Source organism: Moschus berezovskii, chromosome 10 (assembly GCF_049115385.1).
Source record: "Moschus berezovskii isolate FMDL1 chromosome 10, NW_MosBer_1.0, whole genome shotgun sequence".
NCBI lineage: Eukaryota > Metazoa > Chordata > Mammalia > Artiodactyla > Moschidae > Moschus > Moschus berezovskii.
The window spans coordinates 36876426-36899602 of NC_142469.1; the positions used below are offsets into that span (position 1 = coordinate 36876426).

Below are 23177 nucleotides of genomic sequence, written 5' to 3' on the forward strand. Positions count from 1 at the left end.
TCTCCAGGGGATCTTCCTGATATGGGTCTCCTGCATTGCAGGCAGATTCTTTACCGTCTGAGCTACAGGGGAAGATCCAAACAGCAGTGTTTGGGGTCTATTAATTACATAAAATTCTCTGAGCCATCATGTTTGCACTGAACCTTATATGAAATATAAAGCCTATCCATTCCTATGTCGGGAAGATCCCCTGGAGAAGGGATACGCTACCCACTCCAGTATTCTTGGGCTTCCCTGGTGGCTCAAATGGTAAAGAATCTGCCTGAAATGTGGGAGACCTGGGTTTGATCCCTGGGTTGGGAGGATCCCCTGCAAGAGGGCATGGCAGCCAGTATTCTTGCCGGGAGGATCCCTTGAACAGGGTCGCCTGGCAGGCTACAGTTCATGGGGTCGCAAAGAGTTGGACACAACTTAGGAACTACACAAATAGGTAAAATGAGAGTGGCTATTATTTCTAATTTTGAAATGCTATTTTGATATTTTCATTTTAGCATTTTATAATGTTTTCTAACATTAAAAGAGCTTCACAACGAAGATAATCACGATGGCATGATCACTCACCTGGAGCCAGACATCTTGGAATGTGAAGTCATGTGGGCCTTAGAGAGCATCACTACTAACAAAGCTAGTGGAGGTTTTGGAACTCCAATTGAGCTATTTCAAATCTTGAAAGATGATGCTGTGAAAGTGCTGCACTCAATATGCCAGCAAATTTGGAAAACTTAGCAGTGGCCACAGGACTGGAAAAGGCCAGTCTTCATTCCAATCCCAAAGAAAGGCAATGCCAAAGAATGCTCAAACTACCGCACAATTGCACTCATCTCACATGCTAGTAGTCATGCTCAAAATTCTCCAAGCCAGGCTTCAGCAGAATGTGAACCGTGAACTTCCAGATGTTCAAGCAGGTTTTAGAAAAGGCAGAGGCACCAGAGATCAAATTGCCAACATCCGCTGGATCATGGAGAAAGCAAGAGAGTTCCAGAAAAAACATCTATTTCTGCTTCATTGACTATGCCAAAGCCTTTGACTGTGTGGATCACAATAAACTGTGGAACATTCTGAAAGAGATGGGAATACCAGACCACCTGACCTGCCTCTTCAGAAACCTGTGTGCAGGTCAGGAAGCAACAGTTAGAACTGGACATGGAACAACAGACTGGTTCCAGATAGGAAAAGGAGTACGTCAAGGTTGTATATTGTCACCGTGCTTATTTAACTTATATGCAGAGTACATCATGAGGAACGCTGGGCTGGAAGAACCACAAGCTGGAATCAAGATTGCTGGGAGAAATATCAGTAACCTCAGATACACAGATGACACCACCCTTATGGCAGAAAGTGAAGAGGAGCTCAAAAACCTCTTGATGAAAGTGAAAGAGGAGAGTGAAAAGTTTGGCTTGAAGCTCAGCATTCAAAAAACGAAGATCATGGCATCTGGTCCCATCACTTCATGGGAAATAGATGGGGAAACGGTGGAAACAGTGTCAGACTTTATTTTTTTGGGCTCCAAAATCACTGCAGATGCTGATTGCAACCAGGAAATTAAAAGACGCTTGCTCCTTGGAAGGAAAGTTATGACCAACCTTGATAGTATATTAAAAAGCAGAGACATTACTTTGCCAACCAAGGTCCGTCTAGTCAAGGCTATGGTTTTTCCCTTCGTCAGGTATGGATGTGAGAGTTGGACTGTGATGAAAGCTGATCGCCAAAGAATTGATGCTTTTGAACTGTGGTGCTGGAGAAGACTCTTGAGAGTCCCTTGGACTGCAGGGAGATCCAACCAGTCCATTCTAAAGGAGATCAATCCTGGGTGTTCATTGGAAGGACTGATGCTAAAGCGGAAACTCCAATACTTTGGCCACCTCATGCGACGAGTTGACTCACTGGAAAAGAGTCTGATGCTGGGAGGGACTGGGGGTGGGAGGAGACGGGGATGACAGAGAATGAGATGGCTGGATGATATCACCAACTCGATGGAGGTGAGTTTGAGTGAACTCCGGGAGTTGGTGATGGACAGGGAAGCCTGGTGTGATGTGATTCATGGGGTTGCAAAGAGACGGACACGACTGAGCCACTAACTGAACTGAACTGTACTGAACATTAAAGTTATCGAAAGCTACATTTTTGTGATGGCACTCATTTATCTGATTATTTCCTTAATGGTAAAATAAATATGACTGGATGGTCTCAAAATATTATACTCGTGTATTCATTGTGGCATTTTACAGTACTAACACACATTATAGATTTTTAAAGTTAATTATGTTTGTCAGTGCTCATATTTTGAATATTTTACCGGGAAACAGGCAGTTCTACTATCAAAGTTCCACCAAATATTTGCTTAGTATTTTGAAATATTTTGTGAATGTTCATGTCATCATTAGGAGTCTACCAAAGGTTCAGACCATGTAGTTTACCCATTTTAATTATTTTTACTTTGTGAAAGTTTTTAGGAGATTAGTTAAATTTTTTTAGTATTTTTCCTGTAATATAAAGAATCTTAATTACTGAAAATATTCACACGTATAAATTAAAGGTAAACATAAACTGAAAGTGTCAATACATATAAAATATTTTAATTATAATAAACCTTGCTTAGAATACTTTCAGAATTTGAATTACCATAATATTAGAAGTGGATTTGTTGCCCTAATATATAAATGCATCAGACATCAAAATATGGCCTCTACTATGTGAATATCTCTTTGAAGGGGTAGTAGTGGTTAAAAAAAAAAAACTTTTATCTCCCCCTGTAGATCTTATTCTCTGGTTAGAGAGATGAATTCAGCATGTGGAAAAATAAATGACAGAGAAGGTGTCACCAGTCAGCATATAGTTAATTATACACAGATGATCCTTTAGCACAATTCTATTTTATATAAGGATGTCAGTGAGAGTCAGAACTGAACAGACGTTGATTTCATTGTAGTAGGTAATGTTCCGTTGAGGACACCTGTCTTTACTGCTGAATTTTCCTCAACGATTTATGCGTCCTCTTTATTTCTATTGTCCTCTTTATTCTTTTGTCATAATTTTTCCTTATCTTTATGTTTTCAAACCTTTAGTTGCCACACTATTTCATAACGCTGTTTTCCACAGTCTTGGAAGCATACGTTGTAGGCAGAAGGCAGGAAAATGAGACTGCAATAGCTGGTAGCTTTATTCTCCAGCATCTGTTCAGAGTAATCCCATAGTCTGTTTGTTCTTCCCACAAGCTATACACACATTTTTGTTTGTGTGATACTTATTATGTAAAAATTCAAAACTAAGGAAACTACCATTTCAAATGATAAAGTAGTTTAACTAACCATGTAGTTTCTTTGGGCTGGTTAGATTTCCATTAGATGGTAAGAAAAATATCTAAATTTAACTAATGTTACTTAAAAGAATGCATTAGTTATAAGCCTTGATTACCTTGATATCCATTTTTTGATGTAACTGATAGTGAGCTTTCCAGTAGTAATTGCTGTGTAGCTTTGACTGTATCTTGCAATTAGTGGTGCCAGATTTTTAGCTTTCATGAACCTAGTAAAATTTCCCTGTTATTGAGAGACCAGCCTTTTTTTTTTTTTTTTTTTTCATTAAAAATAAAAAATGCTCAAGAAAACAAAAAAGAAAACTACCTCCTATCATTATTCCATTTAGGCAGAAAAAGATAAGCTTAACATAACAAAAATGGGAAAGACATAGATTCAGAATTAACAAGTCATTAAATTGAATAAAATTTAGCCTTCATAAAAATTTACCATTCTGTCCATACTTTCCTCATTTCACCTCTGAGTTCTTGGAAATCACAACCTCAGACTACCTCAGGTATATGGTAGAAAACTATATGATTAACCCAGCAAGTATGTTTTTTCTTAACTTGGCTTTAAGAGGGCAGGTGTACGGTGACACTAATGTAGGATTATATACTTTAGGTATAAATCAGGAGGAGGAGGCAATAAAAACACCTTTTTGCTAATGTTTTTTCTTTCAGTTTTATTAAATGAAGCTTAAATTGAGCACCTCTTTCTCGGCAGTGCCTTAGACTTTGAGGTTGCACAGGTGCATAAAGTAGAATCTGTCTCCCTGAGGATTTAGAATCAAGTAGAAGGGAGAAATCCTGGCCATTCTGGTTATGGAAAGAGACGATTGTATAGCATACAGAGAATCAGAGACTTGGGGTCTGTACTGATTTCATTTCTCTTGATCTGTAGATGAGCCATAGACCCATACAATGCAAGGCAGAAAAAGAGGGCAGTGCCAGAGAATGTTCCAACTACCATACAATTGCACTCATTTCACGTGCTCTCAAGGTAATGTTCAAAATCCTTCAAGCTCAGCTTCAACAATATGTGAACCAGGAACTTCTGGAGGTACAAGCTAGATTTAGAAAAGGCAGGGGAACCAGAGATCAAATTGCCAATATTCACTGGATCATAGAAAAGCAAGGGAATTACAACACAACATCTGCTTCATTGACTACACTAAAGCCTTTGTCTAGATAACAGCAAACTGTGGAAAATTCTTAAAGAGATGGGAATACTGAACCATCTTACCTGTCTCCGGAGAAACCTGTGTGCAGAACAAGAAGCAACAGTTAGAACCAGACAGGGAACAACAGACTGGTTCAAAATTGGAAAAGGAGTATGTGAAGGCCATTTGTTGTCACCCTGCTTATTTAACTTCTATGCAGAGTACATCATGTGAAATGCCAGACTGGATGATTCACAAGCTGGAATCAAGATTGCTGGGTGAAATACCAACAACCTCAGATATGCAGATGATACCACTCTAATGGCAGAAAGTGAAGAAGAACTAAAGAACCTCTGGATGAGGGTGAAAAAAGAGGGTGAAAAAGCTAGCTTAAAACCCAGCATTCAGAAAATTAAGATCTTGGCATCCGGTCCCATCATCTCATGGCAAACAGATGGGGAAAAAGTGGAAACAGTGACAGACTTTATTTTCCTGGTCTCCAAAATCACTGCAGATGGTGACTGCAGCCATGAAATTAAAAGACACTTGCTCCTTGGAAGAAAAGCTATGACCAACATAGAGTATTAAAAAGCAGAGACATTACTTTGCCAACAAAGGTCCGTCTAGTCAAAGCTATGGTTTTTCTAGTAGTCACGTACCAGATGCAAGAGTTGGACCATAAAGAAGAATGAACACCAAATAATTGATGCTTTCAAATTGTGCTGGAGAAGACTTTTGAGAGTCCCTTGGACTGCAGTGAGATCAAACCAGTCAATCCTAAAGGACATCAACCCTGAATACTCATTGGAAGGACTGATGCTTAAGCTGAAGCTCCAACCACCTGTTGTGAAGAGCTGTCTTATTAGAAAAAACCCTAATACTGGGAAAGATTGAGGGCAGGAAGAGGAGGGGGTGGCAGAGGATGAGACGGTTGGATGACATCACCAACTCAGTAGACGTAAGTGTGAGCAAACTCCATGAGATAGTGAAAGACAAAGAAGCCTGGCATGCTGCAGTTCATGGAGTCTCAAAGAGTCAGACATGACTTGGCAACTCTATAACAAACATAATCAAATCTGACTATAGTCTTAGATCTTAAGTAATGTCTTGGAATGATGTTATATGTTAAACTCTTACAGTAGTGGAATCTGTTCGGTTCAGTCGCTCAGTCGTGTCCGACTCTTTGCGACCCCATGGACTGTAGCCTACCAGGCTTCTCCATCCAAGGGATTCTCCAGGCAAGAATACTGGAGTGGGTTACCATTTCCTTCTCCAGGGGATCTTCTCAACTCAGGGATCGAACCTGGGTCTCCCGCATTGGAGGCAGACGCTTTAACCTCTGAACCACCACCAGGGAAGCCCACAGTAGTGGAATAATTGTATCTAATAATTGTATCTAAAATCAAAGGAAGGGAATGTCTGGCAAACTATTAATTTTATTAGTGAATTACCATTTGGAAGATAGAACATCCTATGCTTCCGTTCCACCCCGAGGTTTATTAGAAAAGTGTCTGAATGTGAAGTCCTTGTCTGTAACTTCCACGACTCCAATTTTAAAGGACTTGATATGATGATTTATAACAAATGGATTTGAGCTACCCCAAGAGTTCTAGAAGCTACTATATGTGATGGTATGTAACAAGCCCACTTTATAAGGAGAGATATCTCTGTAAACAGTGGACATATATGCCTCCAGTATACATTGCCAAGCCCATCCTCATTATCAGTTTAGACAAGCTAACAGCTTCCAGCTGGAATTGATGTCAATGTTTTTTATGTAAAAGTAAGTTAGCTTTATCAAAGGTCTACACTTACCAGCAAATTATTTATAGTGGTAAAACCATAAATAAAAAATAAATTAGCTTCAGTATCCATCAGTAGGGGTTGTTACTGTCCAGTTGCTCAGTCATGTCCAACTCTTTGCAACCCCATGAACTGCAGTACACCAGGCTTCCCTGTCCTTCACTATCTCCCGGAATTTGCTCAAACTCATGTCCATTGAGTCAGTAGGTGTATATTTAAGTAAATTAGAATATATCCATTCAGTCAGATACTATGCACTCAATACTCCACAACAACAATGATGTACAGTGATTGACGTGGGAAATGTCCATGAAAAAAAATGTATATTTAAAGCAAACAAGTAGAATATGGTTTTTTAAAGTATGATAAAGTAAATACATGAGCATGCTCACACATCCTAAAGCCACTGGAGTATTTTCTCGTTAGTACTGCCTTTTCGTAGGGTTCCCTGACCTAATGGTAGGATATTCCATGTGCCCCTTAACTGGGAAGAAAGTACATTCAGCTTATTTTCAGTCTGTTGAAAGTGGTTAGCAGGCCCCTTACCCAAAGAGCAGCTGGAAAAGAGTTTTAGCATCTTTGAATCTAGTGAGCAAATTAGTTATAGAATTAGAGAGGACTTAACATCTCAGTCTTTGTAACCCAGAGCTTATCCTCCAATCCAAGATAGTCAAGTATAAGGACAGCAGTATTGAGGGTGAGAATAAACTAAAGTAATAACTATTCAGTTCCAATTCTGTCTAAATACCCACAAAATGGAACAAGATCTGGATAATTTTTAAAAAGTTATGTGGGCCCTTGGTTAAAAACTTTTAAGTATGAAAATTCTTTAGAGGTATAATCCACATGTTACTATTCAGAAACAATAAGTATTGGATTATGAATTAATTCAGTCAAGTGACTGCCCTTTATTAAGACAGCTTTCCCTGAAGGATAGCCCTCGGGGATCAGTGCTCCCCAGTCAGAATTTCTGTGCATGAGCTACAGGGGAATCACGACTAGTCTTAGTCCCTGGAATTGTAGTCCAAATCTTAATGAGGTCTTAGGCTAGAAACTTAAAAGATTGGCACTGTGCAAACCTTTGCAGGAAGGAAGCATTTGTAACAAGTGAAGCTGAAATTGCTTAGTCTCAAAATCAATTAGCTTTGGGAATACATTTAAATGAAACAATCATCATGAACTTTCTAATTATTTTTTCCTAATTTGTGCTAAAATCCGAAAGGATTAATATTGGATTATCTGCTGTTCTGAATTAAATATCCCCGTGTGCCCCTTCATTTGCAAACATAAGTAAAGCTTTATCATGATATATGGAACGTGGGAAATTTTTTTTTCTTCCAAAACTTGTTAACTCTATAGCCCCAAGGAATAAGCTGTATTTTGGACTGTGAACTTGAAAGAGTTTGTTTACTGATCAGCTAATCAGAAATTATTCAGGCAACAATCTTCAAGAAATTTCTTTATTGGCCCATTTCCCATTTTATAAAGAAGAGCAGGCAGCAAGGAAGAGTAAATTTAGTCTGTAGTAGGACTTTATATGGAGAAGGAAATGGCAACCCACTCCAGTATTCTTGCCTGGAGAATCCCAGGGACGGGGGAGCCTGGTGGGCTTCCGTCTATGGGGTCACACAGAGTCGGACACGACTGAAGTGACTTAGCAGCAGCAGCAGGACTTTATAACTATTTAATATTTTGCTTGTATATTCATCTGGCAGTTTTTAATTGTTCAGTTCTTTAAATTCTTTGTTACATTTGATGATATTAAGAAAACAGGTGTATTTGTTAATGTTCTAAATTGTATCTGGGAAGTAACTATAAAATATAACTTTAGGTACCTGGATTTAAGATTAATTTGAGGGGGTATACCATCAATCCTGAACAATCCTCCAGCTACTTGATTCAGTATAAGCTCTGGCAAAAGAGTTAGCCTCTCTCCCACAGGATTCAAACGTGAGTAGAATAGCATCGTTACTACTGTACTTCCTTTCTTTGGTGCTGTTAACTATTCCCAAGAGAGAGAAGGGAAACACATAACGCCCATGCTTATCGGAGTTATAGGTTCAGTAAATAATTATACCTTCTTGCTTTTGAGTGCGGTCGAATGAGGAAGTATATTACAGCTGCTAATAAACCACATTCAAATTACAGTCTCTAAAGCAACAAAACAGTAATCCACATTTTCAAAAGAATCATAGCAACTCAGTTTTTTAAAAGACATGTTTCTAATTGCAGTTGCCAAAATCAGTTATTTTCTAATGTGATGTTTTATTTTCAAAGAATTATTACCTTTGTAGAATTGTGATGTTTTAAATTAAAAGTTGAGACACATGTATTAAACAATACTCCAATTTAAAATGGAGGAACTGAAGATTGGAGGAAACAGAAATAAATGAAGTTAGGATGATACCGAAGTTTGAAGATCTGTTCTAGGATTCTTTGAACCAAATGCTTGGCAGCTCTTCACATCATGCTAATTGCCTTTCTGTGTATTTATTTCCATATGCTGAGTCATCGTTGTGGCTTAATATGCAGTCACTATAACAAGATTGGCAGTATTTAAATATTCTTTCCTTTCATGCTTTCCTTATAGAATTTATAGTTTCTGAGCACAAACGGTTATTTTATCTTTAAAACACTTCTCTAAAATATTAGTGCTTGCAAAATAAAAATAAAGAACATGATTTCCTTTAAAATACTGTGACCACAGACTTAAGTTAAAGATACTTAAAATCCCTTACTCTCTCAAATGAAATTCATTTTGACCTTATTTGATACAAAGATGTAATGATGTCTTATCTGATTTCTTGAATCCCTTTCAGGACTTACATTTAAGAGCCAGTGTAACCATTGATCTTATAATTTTACTGAAATACATTAATTTTGTAGGTTGAAAGAATGGCAACCAAAACTATACTTTCATATAAGCATAATACATGCATTTGAAGCCCAGCTTCCTTTCTGTTCATATGACAGATCCTTTGCTAGTGCTTTTAATGTTTTACTTCCTATATAATTAGTGACACTCACTGTGCTGTTTTCCTTCTGATACAAATGAGTGCAAAGACAGAGAAAGAGAGAACATGTGTGTGTGTGTGTGTGTGTGTAACCCTTTTTAAAATCTTTATTTTTTAACATACTGAAAAATTTTCAGTGTGTCTCTGATATTCTCTTGATTAACCACATTAATAGCAGAGAACAAACACCTGCATAAAAAAGTAATTTGAATTTTATTTAGTACCTGTACTGCTTGTTTTGCATCTGAGTGCCCTCCCACACCCTCTGATAACCCTGAATTTGAACCAGTCCCTGAAGATCTGGAAACGTGCCTTTCTCTTCCTTCTCTAGCATGAAGTCATTGTTCCCTCTTGCTTGGTTTTGTGGCCTTGTTTTTTATAGATTCTCTGGAACATGGAAATTTGTAGTTTTCCTAAATAGGCTTATTGACTTTGGTCAGTGATGGAACGACTAGAATAAAAAAATAATATGTCATGACAGCAAATTAATGACCAATTACTGTATGCATTTGCCATATGTTAATAAAATTTGAAAGTAGCTCTTCATCCTATTTGGATGACTGGTCATTCCTTTTACCTAAGCCAACCATGAAAATAAAAACTGACTCTCAGCCCCATGTAAGGCATTTTCTAAAATAAGCAAATATTTTTAGATCTCTGTCTTTTATTTCTTTTTATTAGGTTTACTATAAATCTGTGTTTTGGAAACAAAACCTAGATTTTTCTAAAAAGAAACGGAATAAGAGGAAGACATGCCATGTCAGATACCAGTTTGTTGTCATTATTTTCCTTTTCCTGAGTGTCTTTGGAAGCCCTGCAGCAGAAGCAATGACAGAACAGAAGAGTTTACCCAGGGTTGTGAATGCCTAAGATGAAAAACAAAGCAGGTGGGAAACCTGGGGTACACCAAGAGCAGTATGTCAGTGGAGCAAACTTAGAAAGAGAGGAAAGTGAGAAATCCGCAAGCCTCCACGTGTTGTTTTTGATGAGTTGCTGAGTTGTGTCTGACTCTTTGAGACCCTGTGGACTACAGCACGCCAGGCTTTCCTGTCCTTCACTATCTCCTGGAGTTTGCTCAAAGTCATGTCCATTGAGTCAGAGATGCCATCCAACCATCTCATCCTCTGTCACCCCCTTCTCCTTCTACTACAGCATGCCAGGCCTCCCTGTCCATCACCAACTCCCGGAGTCCACCCAAACCCATGTCCATTGAGTCAGTGATGCCATCCAACCATCTCATCCTCTGTCGTCCCCTTCTCCTCCTGCCCTCAGTCTTTCCCAGCATCAGGGTTTTTTCCAGTAAGTCTGTTCTTTGTATCAGGTGGCCAAAGTATTGGAGCTTCAGCTTCAGCATCAGTCCTCCCAATGAGTATTAAAGGTTGATTTCCTTTAGGATTGACTGGTTTGATCTCCTTGCAGTCCAAGAGACTCTCAAGAGTCTTCTCCAGCACCACAATTTGAAAGCATCAATTCTTCAGTACTCAGCCTTCTTTATGGTCCAACTCTTACATTCATACATGATTACTGGAAAAACCATAACTTTGACTAGACAGACCTTTGTCAGAAAGGGATCTCTTTGCTTTTTTAATATGCTTCTCATAGCTTTCCTTCCAAGGAGTAACTGTCCACAGTTATTTTGGAGCCCAAGAAAATAAAATCTGTCACTGCTTCCACTTTTTCCCCATCTATTTGCCATTAGGTGGTGGGACCAGAGCCATGATCTTAGTTTTTTGAATGTTGAGTTTTAAGCCAGCTTTTTCACTGTCCTCTTTCGTCCTCATCAAGAGGCTCTTTAGCCTCCCAAGATTTGGCTTCAACTTAACCTTGTAGCCTTCCCGCCTTCCCCTCCCTCCACTTACCAATCTCTGTAGCTACCTCACTATTCCTTACTTACCCTTCAAAAATCCACTCAAGACACTTCTTGAAGAAGCCATCTTGATCACTACCATGCTGGATTGCATGTCCTGGCTCTAGGCGCTCAGAACACTTCACACATTTAATTTGGCTCTTATCATATGTGATTAGAATTATTTATGCTTAGGTCTTTCTCTCCCATTATACTAGAAGGCAGTTAAGAGTGATTTGTTCATTATAAAAATCCTTGGAACCCAATGTCCTACTGTTGAGTTCATTTCAGTTCAGTTTAGTCTCTCAGTTGTGTCCGACTCTTTGCGACCCCATGAACCACAGCACACCAGGCCTTCCTGTCCATCACTAACTCCTGGAGTCCACCCAAACCCATGTCCATTGAGTCAGTGATGCCATCCAACAGTCTCATCCTCTGTCACCCCCTTCTCCACCTGCCCTCAATCTTTCCCAGCATCAGGGTCTTTTCAAATGAGTCAGCTCTTCACATCAGGTGGCCAAAGTATTGGAGTTTCAGCCACAGCTTCAGTCCTTCCAATGAATATTCAGGACTGATTTCCTTTAGGATGGACTGGTTGGATCTCCAAGGGACTCGCAAGAGTCTTCTCCAACACCACAGTTCAAAAGCATCAATTCTTTGACGCTAAGCTTTCCTTATAGTCCAATTCTCACATCCATACATGATCACTGGAAAACCCATAGCCTTGACTAGATGGACCTTTGTTGACAAAGTAATGCCTATGCTTTTCAATATGCTGTCTAGGTTGGTCATAACTTTCCTTCCAAGGAGTAAGCGTCTTTTTATTTCATGGCTGCAATCACCATCTGCAGTGATTTTGGAGCCCAGAAAAATAAAGTCAGCCACTGTTTCCCCATCTATTTGCCATGAAGTGATGGGGCCAGATGCCATGATCTTAGTTTTCTGAATGTTGAGCTTCAAGCCGACTTTTTCACTCTCCTCTTTCACTTTAATCAAGAGGCTCCTTAGTTTTCTTCACTTTCTGCCATAAGGGTGGTGTCATGTGCATATTAGGTATACAATAAATGTGAGCCTGAATGAAAACCAAAATGTGAATTTTCAGCTTCTGGAAGGGAATTTATTGGTCAGGAGAATCATTAGCTTTATTCTTTATTTGAATTATCACCTATGATTGACATTTTAAATAGCCTGCCAAAAATAAACTATACCCAAGGGTATGACCATGTCTCAAGAGTCACTTATGAGTATTTGTGTCAGTGTATGTTTGGGACTAACTCTTTCTAAAAAGCATTTCACTAAGATAAGCCACAAGGCAATCATTTTTTAAGTGTATCCATTTGACCTCTTTCAGATTTGAATTACATAATTTTGTTGAAATTTTTGAGCATAAATTAACTAGATCATGGAAAAATACATGAGTGCCTTAGAGAATAGGTAATATTGTATGAAGGAAAACATAAGAAAGGATGTCAAGTAAATGGGGAGGAAGTTTGAAGCAGGTTGGAATGAGTGTTGGATCTGATATCCAAGAATAATGTTTTATAGAAAATTGTATAGAAAATGTTATATGTAAAATCTATAAAAGTCCCTGGACTTTTATTAAATAAAATGTTGAAAGGCTTTATGTGGGATCTGGAACATGATGGGGGTATTTTGGTCTGATTTTGTTTTATATTCTAATTGGAATGGCTGTGTATCTCTATATGGCACCTATACCTTCTAAAATATTTGTTCATCAACAGCAAGCACATAACAACTTCTTTCTGACTTAAAAGTAATTTTCCATTTGGAGATAAGGGTCAAAACTTGAAACCAGTTGCCAAGGAAAACAGCAGTGAATATTTTCAAATATACAAAGTGATCTGTTAGCTGAGATGCCGTTATTCAAAAGCTGTCTCTTTAGCGTCTGCTACTTAGAGCTGCAAAAACATGAATTAGTCTGACCCATAACTCTTCACTCTCTTCTCTTCTATAGTGGAATTGGAAGGAACTGGCCCTGGGCCTCAGGAGGAAGCAGTATTTTGGCAGAATTTGGAACTCTGCACTTGGAGTTTATGCACTTGAGCTACTTATCAGGAAACCCCATCTTTGCTGATAAGGTGAGATTCTCCAGTCAACCCTGCATTGCAAAAGAGTACTTGTAGGAAAAAATATCCTCTCTGGGGAGATTTAGGCATATGAAATGTGGAAAAGAACAACCAAGTCTAATGGAGCCCTTCATGAAATTGTGTTACATGCAGCGTTGCTTGTAACCAAACTATAAAGCACTGTTTCATGGCACTATTCTAACTCAGTGCAAGAGGACCTGAATTACATGTCTGATTCTCTACACCTCCAGTAAGAAACTTTACCTCTCTGAATTTTTTCCCTTTTCTCAAAAATAGACAGTGTTTTGTGGACTATGTGAACCACACATGTGAAAGACTTTTTAAGCTCAGTTTTACAAATGCAAAGTAGCAATTGAATTGATTTTTAATTTTCAAGAAACACACCCACCACCCCAGCACTCTGCCCTTATTTAGCTTTCACCCCACTGTGTCTGCTCCCCTTTACAGCAGAGTCCCTTGGAAGCATTGTCTGTGTTTGTTGTCTTCTCTGCCTGACTCCCACTCCCTGGAATGCTTTCCCGCTGGGTTTTTCTCCCAGCCACACTGTTGCCACATCCAGTGACCTTTCTCATCTCTCCGTCTCCCTCGCCCTCTCAGCGTCGATGCACTTGATCACTTCCTTCTCCAGGAGGCTTCCTCTGGCCGTGGATGCAGGCACACAGTACTCCCCTAGGTTGCTTCCTTCTCAGTCTCTTCTGTTGGATCCACCTTGTCACCCCAACCTCTAAACACTGGAAAACCCAGAGCTCCAACTGGGGGCTCTTCTTTTTACTTTTACTCTCTCCGTTATTCACCCCAGTCTCATGACTTTATGTTTTATCTGTATGCTGACTGCCTCCACATTTGTCCCAACCTGCCCTCTGAACTCCGAGCTCTATAGCCAAGTACCTATTCAACATCTTCACTGTGAGGTCGCTCTTAAGTCCCACTTAAAATGCCTCAGACTCAGCCCCCACACCTGCTTCTACTCTAGTTTTTACCCTCTGGGAAAAGACACCTCAGTCTACCCAAGGGCTCAGACCAAGACTCTTAAAGTTATCATGGTTCTTGTCCTTTTATAAACCTCAGGTCCAAACCATCCAGAAATGTTTTGTATCCCATCCCCTGTGCGTTACCCTGGTTCAGGGACCCATCATCTCTCACCTGGACTGTGCAGTAGCCGTCTGACTACCACTTGCTCTCTTAACCCCTCAGTCACACTGATCCTGTGAAAATACAAGTTTTCAGTGGCTTTGCATCTTACTCAGGTTAAGATATGGTTTGAGAGGCCTGCACAATGTGGGTCCTGGCTACCTTTGCTTCCTCACCTCCAGCCTCGGTAGTCGTGCCAAACCCACTCTCTTCTCAGGGCTTTTGTGTACTTGCTCCTCCATTGCTCTGCACTACTTCCTCATTTATTCCTTTAAATTTGTGCTTAAACACTCTCCCAGTAACCTCCCCAGAGCACCCTAACCAAATGCAGCCTCACCACCTCCTATCACTCTGTCCCATTACCCTTTTGTATTTTTTATGGCTTTTATTACCACTTGACGTATTGATTTGTTTCTTAGCTGTCTCACTCCACTGGATGCAAACTCCAAAACAATAATGACTGTTTATCCAGTGTACCCACTGATACATTCTACTTCTTTATATGGTGTCTCGGGTATGGTAACCAGTGTGACTATGTTCACTTACTGTTATTATTTGTAAGCTGGTGGCAACTATCTTTGTTCTAATACTACATCATTTAAATCAACTTTTATTCTAACATGGAAAAAATGTAATCAAGAGAGAGAAGATGGCACCAGACTTTTTTCTTTAGATTTTTCATAGTAACATTTCATTTTCTATTGTAGGTAATGAATATTCGAACAGTACTGAACAACCTGGAAAAACCAGAAGGCCTTTACCCTAACTATCTGAATCCCAATAGTGGACAGTGGGCTCAATGTAAGTCAAGAGTTAAGCCTTGTTTTAGCTCTTTATAGTACCCAGCACTGTTCTAGTAACAGAGAGGAGGAACACCAAAATAGCCCAAATCTTGTTGGAGAATCCTTAGAAAAGGGGGAAATTCCCTTCATAAATAGGATTCTGTCATAAGGCAGACTATAAATGTTACCAGGGGAGCTAGACTGTTTATTTTTCATGCATAACTGTGAGCCTGATCATCTGTAAGCACATTTAAAGGTGTTAATCAGAAAGGGAAGATCTGGTCAGGGTCGTATGGGAATGATAGCCTCTAACAAACTGATTATGCAGATAAGAAAATTGTTCCTTTGTGCTAATGACTAGCAGGATTTGCCCTGAGCAGCTAGAGCATCTATTTCATAACATTTTCTCTTTCTGCTTGGCTACGGGATGAAAGAGGAACCTGAATCTATAAGGGCTGAGAAATTGAGGGAGCAAACAGGGTACTTTTCTTTAGTCAGTTTTAAGGCGGCAGATAAAGGCTTCTCGCCAGGATAGCTACCTTTACCATTGGAGAAAGTATTGTGTTAGAAGCCCTCACTTAAGATCCTTAGGGACTTTGACCAAGGCTATAAAGACTCAGAGTAGCTGAAAAAAATGTTCTCAGGCTGATTGGGGAAAACAGTGGTAGATTAAGCAGCACCTGAGAGCAAATGAAGAATCCTGAGTGAGATGTCTGGCACTGCCAAGGATGTTAGCGACGCCTTGAGATTTTACTCAAGAGTTTTTTCTGTATATTAAATAGGGTATTAGATGAGTGTGCCTCACTGTTACTTTACAAATATTTTTCTTAAAGAATAATTTAATAGGAAAAAATGCGCTAAAATCTATGTCTACATTAGTAATGTCTGTGGAAGGCTTGGCAGTGGCATCATAACTCCACAATCAAGGTTGTCACTTAACCTAAGCGTGGTCTGCTAGATCATTAGATGTTCTTTGGACCTCTCAGGGGATCTCCACAATCAAAGCTATTTTTGTAACAACACTTTTCACCGTACAACACTTTTCACCGTGTTGACAGTTGCAGTTATGTTGCAGAAGCAGTGGTGGGTAAAACTGCTGAAGCCATAGTATAAGCCATGGTGAGAATCATGCCAGAGACACCAGATACTAATAGGCAAACCTCAGAAACATTGCAGGTTCAGTTTCAGGCCACTGCAGTAAATCAAATATCACAATAAAGCAAGTGATACAAATTTTTTTATTTCCCAGTGCATATAAAAGTCATGTTTATACTGTAGTCCATTAAGCATGCAATAGTACAATATTATATCTAAAAAGCAATATACATTCCTTAATGTAAAAACGATTTATTGCTAAAAAGTGCTAGCCATTTTCTGAGTCTTTAGCAAGTCATAGTAGCATCAAAGATCACTGATCACAGTTGACCATAAAAAATATAATACTAGTGAAAGACTTAGAAATATTGGGAAATTACCAAACTATGATCCAGAGACAGGAAGTGAGCAAGAGGTGCTGGAATAATGATGCCGGACTTGCTGAATGCAGGGTTTTCACAAACTTCCAACTTCTGACAAACTCAGTATCTGCAAAGGGCAATAAAATGAAGGGCAGTAACATGAGATTTGCCTGTGGTTATGACCTTCACTACAGATAACCACAACAAATAAAAGGATGCCACTTTCACTTGTGAATGCTGTTAATGAAGCAAAACATTTACTGATTCTAGTAAATCCCAATCACTGAGTAGATCACATCCTTGTAATATTCTGTATGATTAAATGAAAAAGACACAAAATGCTTCTGCAGCATGATGAAACCCTCATAGAAAAGCACTTGTGTTTTGATTTGAGTTGCAAGCCAAACTAGCTGCCATGCTGTTTCATGAGTCATTATTTTTACTTGAAAGAAGTACTGAAGACAAACTGATTATTCAGACTTGGGTGATTGGTAAATGTCACAAAAATGAGCATGTTGCTTCAAGGAAAATGAAGAGTGTCTCTACCAAAGATAAAACTTGAGCTTATAATTAGAATTTTGAAAAATTTGCACATGCCACCATAAGCTTAATGCCTTTCACCAACACTAAAAGATTCTTCTGCTAAGATTGGTGATGATATAACAAATATGGTCTTTTTGATGCTATATAGTCAAATGTATCATCATCTGGAAGATGTGCATAATTCAGGGAACCAGTATTTCCCAAATGACCATGCATGATGTTGCAAAATCATGTGTGAGAAAAAGTGCATTCAAAGTGCAAGATGACCCAGTGGATTTTAATGTAATAGTACAAAAATTCATCTTTGTGATTTCTAACTCCACATTGTAACTGTTAAAAACTTTAACCACTTGTCAAGTTTTGTTGTAGTACCAAAAAATTTATCTGCAATTATCTGAAAAGACTATCAAAATACTCTTTGCTTTCCAACTATATGTGTGAGGCTGCGTTTTCTTCATATGTTTCAGCCAGAACAACACATAGCAACAGATTGAATGTAGAGCAGATATGAAAATCCAATTGTCTTCTAGCACAGCAAACATTAAAGAGATTTGCAAAAATGTAAAACGGTGTCTGTCTTCCCACTATTTTTTTTTTTTTTGGTAAAATATAGCGTATTCTTCTGAAAAGCCTATATATTAACATAATGGGTATATTATTACTTTAATAAAATATTTTAAGTTCTGTTTTAATTTCCAATATGGTAAATACTGATATGCGTGCAGGCTAAGTTGCTTCAGTCATGTCCAACTCTACTCTGTGGACTGTAGCCCGCCATGCTCTTCTGTCCGTGGGATTCTGCAGGCAAGAATACTGGAGTGGGTTGCCCTCCAGGGCATCTTCCCAACCCAGGGATCGAACGCATGCCTCTTGTGTCTCCTGCATTGGCAAGTGAGTTCTTTACCACTAACACCACTTGGAAGCCCAAATATTGATAGATATTACATAAACGAATTCTTCAGCATGCTTATTCATTTTTAAGAGTGTTAAAGCATACTGAGGTTAAAAATGTGAGGACCACCATAATATTTGGGAAAAATAGAACTTGAGTAACTTTCTCAATTCAAGATAACTCGGTATGATTCTCTGGAAGGAAAAATATTTTTAAATTTCTCATGAAAGAATTCAAAAGTTGAAGAAAAGTCTCTGTGAGTTGCTCTCTCCTTCCTGTGTTATAGGATTTAGCGGTCACTATGAAGAAGGACAAAAAGAGTCAGTTGTTCTGGAACATCTCAGTTTCACCTTCTGGGTCACCAGTGTACTATGTATTTGTCCATGCTTCCTGGTACAAAGGGCCCTTTGTAATTGAATTGCTTATGGGCCAATTTCCTGATGGAAAAACAAATAGGGTTCATGCATCTCCTGCCTCTCTTCCCCCATCCCCATCCAATGTTCCAGCCACAAGGAAGATGTACTTTTATTTTTATTCATTAATCAAGTTCTGCTTGGCCATATCTGGGTCTTGGCTTTTGTGCCTTTTCCCTCAGCCCTTTTCCTCTTTTTCTAACTCTACCAAGAACCAAAAATCACCCTTTCTTCTGCGTGGCCCTGTTCAAGACACTGTTTGGAAATTGCTCACCCACTCCTCCTCTGCTTGCCCCCATCTTCCTCCCCCATCCCAACGCTTTGGACACCTTCCTATCACAGTCCTTTGCCTAATGGTTCATATACATATCCATCTTCCTAGGGACCCGGAACTTTGGAGGACAGTGACTTGGTCATATTTGTTCACCCAGCACATAGATTCTTACAGCTAGTAGAAGTTCACTTGAATTTTGTGAATAGTCATGCAATATGTATCCAATCTAACTCCTTCTGCCTCTGCTTTTAGTAATGGTTCTGTTTTTCCTCTCTGAACCATTTGTCTCCTGCTCCTCAATTGTGGTTGAGAGGCAGCATCTAGTCCTGATCATTAATAACATGTCATGACTGTTAAGGCCAAAGATGGGGTTCCATGTCTATAAACAGAACAACTGTCACCCTTCTTCAATTAATAGAGACAACATTGTGTGTGTTTAGTAACACAATATTATATATACCTATAGTAACACAGTATTATATATATGTATAAAATATGGTGTAATGAGCATCATTGGGGGATTGCTTTGAAGAGAGAAGTTCACATTCAGATGAAGTCTATAAAATTAAAGGGTTAAGATATTGAGTATATAAGAATCCTTTTTGTCTTGATTCTTTTGATTTTTTTTTTTCTCTTTTAAAGTAGCAGACATCCTTTTCTGGGACCTATTCCTATTGAAAAGAATAAATTACCCCTTTTATAGAAGAGCGTAATATTTGAGTGGCTGTCCTACACATTATGTTTACAGCATTTGGGAATAAGAATACCATATATGTTCCTTCTAGTAGACAGTCCTTTCCTACTGATAAAATGAGGCATGTTCTCGCTTACAGCCACTAAGATGTTTACACAGGACTTTGTTGCCAACACAAATAGTCATCCAGATATGGGGGGAGCTTAGTGAGTGAAATGCTAAATTATTAAAAAAGAGTCTTTCTCCTCCATATTCCTTTATGTTCCTTTATTTTGATTCTTTCCAAATATAAAAATTTTATAGGTTAAAAAAATAGAAAACTAACTGGCATTAAAGCAAATATGTAAACACTTTTCCTTTTTTAAAAAATCACCAAATGCCCAAGCTTGCATCTTCCTCCATTATAGAATCATAACCCAAGGGGGAAGAAAATGAAGCTGCTTCTGGCTGTTAGTTTTCAACTCTCATTGCTTTAACTCTAAAGGACATGTCTGAATTATGGCCATCATTTCCTATTACTTTATTTAGTCCCTGTTATTTTGACAGTAACTGAACAGAGATTTGCTTTACCACGCATCACTTGCATTTGTCTCCTGTGATCATGTTTAAAACAACAGGCTTCTTATTGTTGAGATAGTAGTTAGTCTGTTTAGTTTGTAAATGTCAGAGGTTTCTGTTGCGGTTTATTTAGCAAATTGTAAAGGTCCTGTCAAACTGCTATTTTAAGAATCAGCCTTACATTTATAAAAATACTAATTTTACAATAAAACATAAACTGTAATTCTGGGCTTTCTGCAAAAGAAAATCACACATTAACTTAAAAATATATCCCTTCTAGGCTTCATAGATGTAGTCCTTAATAAGATTAACTTAAAAGAATTTGGCTTTGTTCGTCAGTTATTTACTGAGTACCTACTATGTGCAAGATACTTCCTAGGGGTTGACATGGACTGGAAAACAGGTCTAGTCCCTGCCCTCCTGGACCATAATCTCATGGAGAAGACACACACACAAAAAATGTCATCATTTTATGAAAGTGCAGATGTGGCAAACGTGTGCTGTGAGAAGGTGCATGACGAGAGAGCCCAGTGGGCAGTCTGATACGTGCAGTGTAAGGATTACACAAGGAAGGGGAGAGCAGTCAGGGAACACACTTGAGGCAGAGAGAACAGTACCCTGAGAGACCCTGAGGTGGGAAGGAGTCTGATTGTTTTCAGAAACCAAAAGAAGGGCCATATATCGAGAGGATAGAGAGCAGGATTGATGACATAGGGAAGGTTGAGATCATGCAGGGCCTCCCTGGTCTCCAGAGACCCAGGATTTGAGTCTTTAACATTAAAGGCATCAAGAAAGGGATGATCCGATTCACATGTTAAAAGGGTTGCTCTGGCATTAATGTGGAGGATAGATTGGAATGGCACTGGCATTGGAACTTTGTGTGATGGTGCAAATGTTCTGTATCTTCCTTCCAGTGCTGTAACCAAGGCCTCATGTAGCTCTTGAGCACTAGTATGGCTGAGGAACTGATTTTTTAATTAGTTTAAATCGCAAAATGCTGTCACAGTGCAGGAGACAAGGTAATTTGCCATTGCGGAATCAGGCATAGTGGTAGCTCAGGCCAAAATTGTATTAGTGAAGACAGGAAGGAATGGATGGACTCAGGAGATACATTGGGGGTAAAATTAGTAGAGTTCAGTAACTCAGTGAATGTGGGGGTGAGGGAGAGAAGTAAAGAATGACCATCTGATGTCTGACTTATGCAGACCTGGCAGAATGATGGTGCCACTTAGTGAAACAGGGAACAAGGCTAAGATAAGGTTGAGGAGGGAAAGATAATGTTCATTCTTATCACTTCTTCAATTTGAGGTCCCAATGTCCAAGTTTCATTGTTGGGTGGGACTCAGGAGAAAATTGTTTGGATAGTGGTATAAAAATCAGTTTACTTTTTTGTAACTAAGTCAACAAAGATTTTCTTTAATAGATACATAAAATTAGTTTTAAATTTGAAACTTCAAATGCAAATTTCCCAAATAAGACCGTCTTATTAATGCTCAAATTGTCTGTGAATTCTAGGAATGATCTTTCAAAGAGAATGTGTCTCTGTTTTTATAGGTAAATATGCTTGGAAAATGTATTAATTCAAGTAGTAGGCAAAAGAATACGTACAGTTGGTGTATATGTTGGAGAGCAAGTGACTGCAAATTTGAGACCCTATGGGGGCTGGAGAATCACCTGACACCTACCAGTGTTAAAATCTCATTTAGCTCCTCTAAGCCTCTTATCTCACTTTTTTAAATTTATTTATTTTAATTGGAGGCTAATTACTTTACATTATTGTATTGGTTTTGCCATACATTGACATGAATCTGCCCTCCCCAAATTAAAAAGAATACATTTGAATCAGTTCTAATGAGGTGGATGAAACTGGAGCCTATTATACAGAGTGAAGTAAGCCAGAAAGAAAAACACCAATACAGTATACTAACGCATATATATGGAATTTAGAAAGATGATAACAATAATCTTATCTCACTTTTAAGGAGGATTCAGTTCAGTTCAGTTCAGTCGCTCAGTCGTGTCCGACTCTTTGCGACCCCATGAATCACAGCACACCAGGCCTCCCTGTCCATCACCAACTCCCAGAGTTCACTCAAACTCGTGTCCATCGAGTTGGTGATGCCATCCAGCCATCTCATTCTCTGTCGTCCCTGTCTCCTCCCACCCCCAATCCCTACCTACAAGTTGCAGGATTGTTTATAACATATGTAGCGGATCTAGCATAATAAATGACAGTGGAGGGGGATTATAGGAATGGAGTACCATCCTTCCTATCTGTAGAGTATAGCTTCCAGGACTCCACAGTGCCAAAATTCATGGATGCTCATTCCCTTATATAAAAAGACATAGTATATGCAAGTAACCTATGCATATCCTCCAGATACTTTAAATCATCTCTGCTGCTGCTAAGTCGCTTCAGTCGTGTCCGACTCTGTGTGACCCAATAGACAGCAGCCCACCATCTCTAGAGTACCTTTAATACCTGTGTGCATGTGCATGCTTAGTTGCTCAGTCATGTCTGCCTTTTTGTGATCCCATGGACTCTAGCCCACCAGGCTCCTCTGTCCAGAAGAGTTTTCCAGCAAGAATACTCTGGAGTGGTTTGACATTTCCTCCTGCAGGAGATCATCCCAACCCAGGGATCAAATCTGTGTCTCCTGCACTGGCAGGCAGATTTTTTACCACTGCGCTACCTTTAATACCTAATACAATGTAAATACAGTATAAATACCATTAAAATAATATTTGGCTGTGCGTGGCAAGTTCAAGTTTTGTTCTTTGGAACTTCCTCGAATTTTTTTTTCCATGTATTCAATCCACAGTTGATTGGATCTACTTACAGGGAGTCCACAGATACAGAGGAGTGACTGTATTAGGAAGAAAAACTTCTGCCCTGTCTTCTTTCTTACTGCCCTCCCCTAAAGAATTTTGACCCTTCAGATTGATAATACTACAAAAGCTATCAAATAATAATAATTAGAAAAAACTGAGGAGTTTCTGTTTGTATTTCAGGCCAGGTTTTTTTTTTTTTTTTTGTAAGATATGATGATACTCATAGCTTTGACATGGTTTATTATCTTACTGAGAGATAAAGCAATTAAAATTTCTGTATATATAATGAAACATTTTAATTTAGTATTTTTTCTAATGAAACAGAATTTTAGAATTAGGGTTGATTATTTTTTATCTGCATGTTTATAAAAC

General features: G+C 38.8%; 1 protein-coding gene across 1 annotated transcript in view; it reads left to right on the plus strand.

Moving 5' to 3' along the window:
- Positions 1–23177, plus strand: part of MAN1A1 (mannosidase alpha class 1A member 1) — a 188465-nt gene that overhangs the window by 146958 nt on the left and 18330 nt on the right. The window contains exons 7-8 of the mRNA XM_055433883.2: positions 13097–13220; positions 15068–15161. Of these exons, the coding sequence (XP_055289858.2) occupies positions 13097–13220; positions 15068–15161 (218 nt within the window). The remainder of the gene's footprint in view (positions 1–13096; positions 13221–15067; positions 15162–23177) is intronic.